This window comes from Fringilla coelebs, assembly GCF_963513975.1.
Source record: "Fringilla coelebs genome assembly, chromosome: 6".
NCBI lineage: Eukaryota > Metazoa > Chordata > Aves > Passeriformes > Fringillidae > Fringilla > Fringilla coelebs.
The window spans coordinates 56,602,198-56,611,256 of NC_140034.1; the positions used below are offsets into that span (position 1 = coordinate 56,602,198).

Consider the following 9,059-nt stretch of genomic DNA (forward strand, 5'->3'; position numbering starts at 1 on the left):
GCTCAGCCCTTCGGAAATCTAGGCCAGTAATTTTCTCTGGGTAAATAAGAGCTTGTGTTCTGCAAAAATTGCTGGCTTAGATATAGAGTACAAAACAAACAAAGATCCTTGCAGAGGAGGTTTTTTTAGTTTTGTTTTGTTTTTTAGTCCTTATATTACAGCTTCCATATTTTCCCTCTCAAGTAGATAGTTACTAGCAAATTTCTCTCAAGAACTGAAATGGTAAATATTTACCTCCTTACTAGCATAAGCTTGATTCTATGCTGCAGACTTACGCTAGTATTTATTCCCCAAAATCACACTTAAAAGCCTGTGCCAGTACACATCAAACAGGAAATCAGATATGATACAAACGAGCTCCGTGTACAAAATAAATGCCAAATACCTGAGAATTACATGCTATGGCAGAATGTTGGGTTTTTTTGGGGGGGATAAATGGTGAAGAGGAAAACACCAAATTTGATACCAACAAAAACATTAAAAAGGCAAAAATATTTAACAGTGAAACACCAACAGCTTCACTTTGTGTACACTACCTAAAAGCATCTACCTTTTTTTCAAGACTGACAGATAAATTGGCCAGCTTCAAATGAAGATAAAGACTCCAATCCTTGGGTGATATATGCTGGAAAGACAGTTGCCAGAATCACTGAATGTTCACCAAACTGAAATACTCCTCCTGTCTGTGGGATTTCATGAGCCTGTACAAATGTAACAACATTTCTGCTGACTTACAGGAATATTCCAATTGAAATGACATGACCATGTCTTTCCAAAAGAAGTATGGAATTACTACTTGCCATCACATCACCAGTAGGCAGCACAGGCAAATGAAAAACTAAATGGTTTACCTGCAAAACCTTCAAACCTGCAATTAGATAAGGCTTTTCTATCTCAGAAGAATTGCAATCATACTACATTTTCCAGACTCGAGGTCACATCTGGACATCTTCACTTTTCACCATAACAACTCTACCAGACAACATTAACAAAACTCAGCCAGGTCCTTCTATACTTAGATATCTGACCAGAGCAGTACACTAAATATCTCTATCTTTGCACCAGATGTATCAGAAGACACCTCACACTTCCCTACTAAATTTTATCACCATTCTACAAAAGAAAAAAAAAAAAAAAAACAGTGACAGATAAAAAGACAAAAAAAAAAAAAAGAGCAAGCTCTGCTCACCTCAAACAGAGCCACATCATTTTGCCATTTATACACAGAGCAAGGGATCTCACTCAATGGTGAGAGCATGGAGGTACCTCCAGATAGCATATATTCCAAAATACAGATCAACAGCTGTGATTGCTGGAGCAACCTTTAGTAAAGAACAAGTGAAAAAAAGATCTCAACTGCCACATCTTGACCTTATAAAGCTAGTGCACAACAGCACACAGAAATACAGCACTATTAGGTTAAATAAGCAATAAAACCCAAAAGATCAAGATGACAGTTTCATCCTGAAGGTTTATCCCCTAGTCTAGGGCAGCCAGAGCTCCCAAGCTCCCTGCCTTTCACACTCAAAGAAAGCAAAATTAAAGCAAGGGACCCTACCCTTCCTTCTTGTGTGAAAATACACACAAGAAGCACTAGAATGAAAACTACCTGTATTGTTTTCTTATTTGAACTGCCTGAAATACAATAGCAGGCACTGACAAGGGGCTATATTCCTCATGGTTGTCAGGCAAGATCTAAGTGAGCCAGGCCCACAGAAGATCTCTCCAAAAGTAATTATCTAGAATTCCTTGCTTTTATCTCCTGCACAAGACTCATACAAGTATTAAACCTTCCTAACTGGAATCTGAGTTCTCAAACTGACATCCATGAGAAGCACAAGTCTACGCCTTACCACAATTTCCTCTCACTAGCATGAAGTTTTCTAGAACACAGCACGTGGAACATCATAGCAAAAATGAGGAGTGTACAGCAATGAAAAAAAAACACAAAACCCATTTTTCTATGCTTTATATGGTGCACAGGCACCACTTTCATATCAGAAGGACGGTGGAGCCACAACCAACAGCCAAGGAAGCTTCAAGCATCCGCTCCTTAATTGTTCTTCAGCCCAGCCTTTCAAAACCTTTGCCTTAAATGCCCTGCACTGTGAGCCCTCTGCTCCCTGTGCAATTGCTCAGCACCCCTGGGCACTCCATGGCTCCTTTCCTTCCACAGCATTCACCTGGCCTGCACAGCTGGAGCCCATTGGGGATCAGCCACAGCCCCACTCCCAATCACCACAAACTCTGTGCCTACGAAGTGCATAGACTACAGTTATTTTGCAACCAAGCAAACTGAACCTTCACAAACAGAAGAACTGGCAGATGGCAATTAAGAGTTACATAAACGCCTACCTAAATTATACAAATGGTGGCCTACAGTAGAAGCATCAAGCGTTTATCCTTGCTCATGTCACCCCAACTCCCTGTGAGCTCGTCCCCATCCATCCCATCCCCTGAGAAAGGTCTGACCCGGTGCGGTCATCTGTCTTTCCTGAGCACTTGTACATCTCCCAGTAATCTCTTCACTGAGTTGACTGCAGCTGGGACAGCTTGATTCAAATTTCACCTCTCATAGTTCACCAATGACTCAAAAGCAGTGACCAGATACTCCATCTTTTTGAGCTGCTCAGACTGAGAGAATTACCCTCAAGAGATCTCACCATTCTCTGGTAATCAGATAATCCCCCACTATCACACCAGCCCCTCTCTCCCTGCTTTCAAACCACCACAGTAAGCAAGAGGCAGCAGGGGATCAGTCAGGAGCTGAATAAACAGAAATAAGGAATGGGAAGGGTAGTCTGTAAGGATGTTCTTTAAGGATCTACAGAAACCCCTGTCTGATCATTCATGGCAGCACCTGGGAATTTAGGCTAAATTATTAGACTTAACACAAAGAAATGAAGACTTCAGGAAAACAGAACTAATAAAAATTAAATACTTCCATAATTCTCAACTGCGCTGGAACTCATTCACTGCCAACTTCAATCCTGAGCAGCTTTTCTTCTCTCATGGCCAAAGCAAAAATCTGGGCATACCTTTGCTTTAGTATCACAGAACATCACCTCAAACACTCTTTCAGCCACCTCTGTGCTACAAGCTCTCTGCTGCCATGGCTATACCCAAAACCTAGCCCAGTAGCAATGCTGAGGGGCTCTCCTGACATCTTTAAGGTGCCTGACATGGAGCACAGAAAAGTTTTCTTCTCTTCACATAGCTAAGATGCTTTGCCATGAGACATGTCACATAGGAGTGTGATTTTATTTTTGTGTCTTCTTCTTCCACACTAACCAACTGAGCCTATCTGGCAAAACTATACATTGTCCAGTCCAAGCTCTCAGAAGTTAGTTTTTTATTGCCTCCAAAACTGTCTTCTACATACCCTAAATTCTAGTGCCCTCACTACAAGAGAGACTGGTTAAGCTCAGAAGCCATCAATTACTTTCCTTCTGTAAATAAGGAAGCAGGAACTGAATGGAAAAGGGGATCAGAGTATCCTCTGCTGCCACAGCACCAGGTTCTTCTAAAGTTCAAGAAAGATTCTTTTTAAGTTTAAAGAGCACAAAATCAAAAGCTACAAAAACTCATTGCAAAGCACACTTGAGTGTGTGCAAGCCTCCTCTCACTTTAGTGATAAGCATAACACTGCCTGTGTGAAATCTACCTGCACAGTAAGGAGGAATATACAAATGTTTGTATGAAATTGACCTGCACAGTAAGGAGAAACTTACAAATATTTGTATGAAATTGACCTGCACAGTAAGGAGAAACGTACAACTGGCTGTGTGAAATTTACCTGCACAGTAAGGAGAAGCCTACAACTGGCTGTGTGAAATTTACCTGCAGAGCAATGAGAAACTTACAAAATGAAAGTTCAGCAGCTCAACGGTGTTGGCTATGGCGACTTGTGCCCATTAGACAGCTTATGTCATGTTGCAGACACTCAGAGATGTGCCAGTCCATTTTATAGGACAGCCAGACAATGAAGGAACCATAAAATCTTATGCTTAAATGCAGCCTTTTCCAGAGAGACTTCAAGGACCTTATTAATTTGGGTAACTTCCCTGTTTTATCTGTGAAGAGAAGACTGTTTAGCAGTTATTCCAAGGGTTTATAATGGGAGCGTCTAACTCCCTACCCCAAACACTCAGAAACCACCGTTTCTGCCACAGGAAAAACACCACAAAGCAAGGTCCCACTTAACACCTTATAAGCACAAAAACAGGAACAAAATATTTTAGCACAGATAACAACTGAGACCAGATGCAACTTCTACCATTTATCACCTAGTACAAATGAAAAAAGGACCAGTAATCTTTCTCCACCCAGCCTGATCAACTAAAAGAAACAATCCAAATATGTAGGAGAAATTGGAAACCTCCTCAGTAAACTAAACACCCAGTAACTATGAATCAGACTCCCTCTGCATATTAAGCGTAGGCAAACAAAGACAAAGAAGAGAAGTGCAATTTTCGAAAGCATACACCAATGCTGTGTTCTGACAAAACAGCGATTCAGTACCGATCTGAAACGTCGCTCTACCGTTTGCCGAAGTGTGCTGTATTACATGCTGTAAACACGGCAAAGCTTTAGTAATACCAGACTTGACCACTGGCCCATACTAGACCTTGCTCCACCCTGTGAAATCTGCGCTGAGAAGTGGGACAAGACTGACAGGTTTTATTGTGAAACTTAACAGGTTTGTGGATTAGCAAAGCTACCGTATTGAAAGCTGCAAATCCCTCCCCGGTCATGTCTCTACAGAACTGTGCTCATTCCTCAATTAAAATTTTATTATTAAAGTTACCAAAACGCCACACAAGACCTACCAGTTTCTGCCTGCTTTACAACACTATCATAGAATGTGGGATAAAATGTTTGGGGTTTTTTTAAGAGTTTGTTTTTCTTCATTCAGAAGCAAAACTCGACAAACCCGCGATGTTTGGCTATGCTTGTTTTTTCCAAGGTTCCCCGGTGCTTTACCGTCGTGAAGATTTTGTAAAAGCGAAGGCACGTATTTAACCAGACTTACGCGTTCTTCGGACTGAAAATGCCTTAACTTTTGGGAGCAAACTGACCAGCAATGGCAACCGGTTTCTAGAGAACTAGGAGAAAGGCGACCCGGGGCGAGGACGCACGCTGAGGCACACACACACCCGAGCGAGGGCAGCAGCTCCCCCCCGGCTCAGGACGGCACCGGCATCGACTCGGGCCCCACCGAACCCCCGAGCCTCTCCTTCCACCGCCGCAGGCTCCGAGCGCCTTCCTCCCAGCTTTACACCTCCACGGCCGGTCCCTTCGGGCTCGGCCGACTCCCGTCGGCCGCGGGGAGCCGCCCCAGGCCCTGCCGAGCTCACCTGCCCCGGCGGCGCCGGGCCCTGCCCGGAGGCCGCACCGCGGCTCGGCCGGGGAGAGCGGCGGCGCCGGGGCCGGCCGCGTTAGCCCCGCACCGCAGCAGCCCCCGCACCCCCGCAATGGCCGGGGCTACCGCTGCCGGTGCCTCCCCCCGCCCGGCTACCTGCCCGCCCGGGCCCGCGCCCCGACTCACAGTGCGTGCGTGAAGGCGCTGAGTCCCGCAGGCACGGCCGCAAGCCCCCGCCCGGAGCAGTCCACGCCGCGGTCGCCGTCGCAGCTGCACGGGGCTGGGCAGGGCGGGGGGGACGCTCCGCCGCTGTGTCCGGCCCAGCTCCCCAGGCCCCAGGCGACGAGGCCAAGCAGAGCGAGGCACCGCATCGCCGACCCCGCCGGCCGCCCAGCCCCCCGGCCCGGCTCGGCTCGGCCTGCGGCTCTGCGCTGGCGCCCTCCGCCTACCGAGCCTGGCCGGCCGCCGGGAAAACGTGTAAAAACCCACCAAAAACAACAACGACCAAAAAAATCAAAATAAAGGGGCTCCTCCGTCCGGCGCGGCTCCGGGGCTGCCTCAGCGGGAAGTCAGCCCTCCGCCGCCCGCCTGCCCCGTGCACAGCCCGCAGCGCTGCTCGCCACCGCTCATCTCAGCCGCGCAGGCAGCGCTCGGGGGAGGCCGTGCCGGTGGCGGTGCCGGGCCGGCCCCGGTGGCTCCGCGCCGCTCCCGCCCCTCCCGGAGCTCGGTCCTGCGGCCGCGGCGGCTCCGCGCCCAGGGCAGAGGTGCGTATGCTAATGAGACGGCCGCACCCGCGCTCCCATTGGAGCAGAGCAGGCGCGGGGTGGGGAATATGCAAAAACACAGCCGGGCCGCAACCAACGGGCGCAAGGGGCGGGGCCGGCAAGGGCAGCTCCGCCCTCCCGCCCCGGCGGCCGCCGCCCCCCCGGGCCGCTCCCTCACGGCGCCGGGACCCCCGGGACCCCCGGGCCCGCGGAAACCCGAGCGAACGGGGCAGAGCCGGCCTGGGAACCAGGGCAGCGCCGGGCCCCGGCACCTCAGGACACCATTTCCAGCCCTAGCGTTGTCGCGGCCGGAGCGGGCGGGCGCCTGGGCCCGCATGCCCCCGCAGCCGGCAGGCACCGGCCCCGGCCGGGCCCAAACAATGCACGGGAGGAGATAAAGCCTCCCAGCTCGGGGTCCGGGTCCGGAGGATTCCAGCGGGCATGGCCCACCCATGCCCTGGGAAGGAGCACGGGGGCCATGCCGTCCTGCTGCCCCAGGGACACAAAAGCACTTCTCGTTCCTGTTCCCAAAGCTGCAGTGACTGCAGCAGAAGCTCTCCTCAGAACCGGTTTGCTGTCAAAGAACTGCTCCCTTCCCACACAAAGCACTGCCCTGGTACCTGGCTTCTGTACAGCTCATATATCACAGCCAAAGCTGTGCCCGTCTGCATCCTTTTCCCTCAGCTACCTTAAAAAGAGCACTAAACAAAACTGAAACCCTATCTGTCCTTGTCATTAGTGCCCTCCATCATCTAACTTTTTAAAAAATGCTTTCTTTTGGACGCTTCTACCCTGCAGCCACCACTAGGAATGAGCCTGCCGCATTAGCTTGGCTCACTCACTCACCGTGCCCCGCACCATCATCACGAATCACTGCTTTTCTCCCAGATTTACCCTAAACCAGGACAGGGGGGCACAGCAGCCCTTGGGGAGCCAGCTGGGACCTCTCGGTCCCGGCCCGCTCTGAGCCAGCAGAGCCCGGCCGGGGCACGGGCTCCTGCGGTGGTGCGCAGCTACAGCACCTGCTTCACGTGTTCGGCTGGATGCTAAGCCCAGCCTGAAAAGCCCAGCCTAAAAAGCCCAGCCGCTAGGCAGGGACCCCAAGGACAGAAGACAAAGGACGCTGCAGATTCAATGTGAACCAAGCAAAAGCCGTGCTTCTAAACGTTATTTACTTCTTACCTTGGTCTACGCAGTCACACGCTGTTTGATTTGTTGCTCCGCTTTGTCCACGCATCTTTTGATTGGTAGCTCTGTTTCGTCCACGAGGCAGCACACATCTTTTTCTTATTCTAACTGGTAGAAGCTGCAAGTGTCACTTCACTTGGGTTGACACCCCTTTGTCTGTCAGCAACTCTTCTTACATCATCAGCTTTTTTATCCCCAAAGATGACCTCGTTCTTTAGTTCCAGAGGGTCGGGCTGGTTCATTCAGTACGTGCCCATATTCCTGTAGATATGATCCCACAACACCCTTCTGTCCATCCTGCAGGTAGATGACAGAAGCACAGACAGGGCTCAGTGGGTGACAACCTGCCCCTGCCGCAGCAGCAATGGGCTGAACCCCACCACCCTGCGCACACAGAGCTCTGCCAGCTTCCCTAAAGCCAGGAGCAGATCGGCAGCAGTAACTGAACCTTACTCCAAAGTAGAACCACCCGTCCAAGGGTGTCACACGGCCTGGGGGCACTTACTTCAAGTTCCTGCAATTGCATATGAAAAATCCTGAATACCTGCAAATAGGTGGTAAGGCTGAGAGGTCAGGCATGAGGCATGCCCCATCGCATAGTGGAGAGACAGTGTCCTCAGCATCCCTGGCCTGGCACTGCTGCTCAGCCAGGAGTTGAGGAGCTCATCCCTTACACTTCACCTTCCAAGGGCTGCCTGTGACACTGATGTCCCACCCCGTACAGGGCTGGGATCTGTGCTAATCACACCTTTCTTGAGCTGAGGTAAAGGGAAAAAAAGCAAAAAAGTCTTTGCCTAAAAAATGGTCACTTCGGGAAAATTAAAAATCAGGCATGTCAGTGGTGGGGACCTGAAGATTTAAAATCATCTGTGCCCAAGAAAGTATAATGCACAGTGAGGACCCTAGGAATACAGATCCACCCCCTCTCCTACATTTCTCCTCGTCACTTTTCAACTTTTAACTCCCTTCTAAAGGTGTTAAGATTATTTTATCTAGTTGCAAAAATGGTTATTTTCTTGCATTTAGGAATCCTGTTCCTGCTGCACTGATTTTACATGAACATCATCACTCACCTGTGAAAAAGTAAGGTCCCTTTAGTAACAGGCTGTGTGCTTGTCCTGTACCTTGTGAGAAATGTGAAGTTCTCAAAGTGAAAGCTTCCCATGTGTGCTATAAAAGCACCAATGTTTGCTGTAAGTACAGACACTGGGTTATCTTTTGTCCTCCCTGGCTGATCTTGGCAGAGAAATGCTGCTGTCAAAGCCATGTTGTTCTAAGAAATGTCAGGGCCAAAGCCACCATGCATTCATGTCACTTTCTGTGCCTCTGCTCAGGGATAGCAGAGGAGGAGCAGCAACCAGAGCAGAAGGGGAAAAAAACTCAAAAAAGGAGTTCTCTTAACTTCCTGCAACAAAGAAGATCCAAACCAATCCCCATAAGAAAAAGTGACCTTTTTCTTCTACTACTGGCAAAGAAAAATAACAAAGCACTTACAGTCACTCTGCAAATAGTCTCACTTCACTAAGCAAAGATAATGGGAACAGAAATGGCCCTCAGTGCCTGCCTGGATTTTGGAAGACAAACAGTAGCATGGAGTTACTCTGTACAGCAGCAGTGGTACCCTACAATGCCCCCAGAAGTTCTCTGGACAAAAGGGCCCTAGTAAAAGCAGAATAACAAGAATAGCAGAACTTTTTTTTTTTTTTTTCTCTGCATGCTTTGAAGCACTGAAATAGTCCAGCTTT

At 49.1% G+C, this 9,059-nt stretch overlaps 1 protein-coding gene across 1 annotated transcript in view; it reads right to left on the reverse strand.

The window, feature by feature from the left end:
• Nucleotides 1-6,068, reverse strand: part of LGR4 (leucine rich repeat containing G protein-coupled receptor 4) — a 73,862-nt gene extending 67,794 nt beyond the window's left edge. The window contains exon 1 of the mRNA XM_084208553.1: nucleotides 5,549-6,068. Within this exon, the coding sequence (XP_084064679.1) occupies nucleotides 5,549-5,733 (185 nt within the window). The 5' untranslated portion in view covers nucleotides 5,734-6,068. The remainder of the gene's footprint in view (nucleotides 1-5,548) is intronic.
• Nucleotides 6,069-9,059: the final 2,991 nt, after the last annotated feature.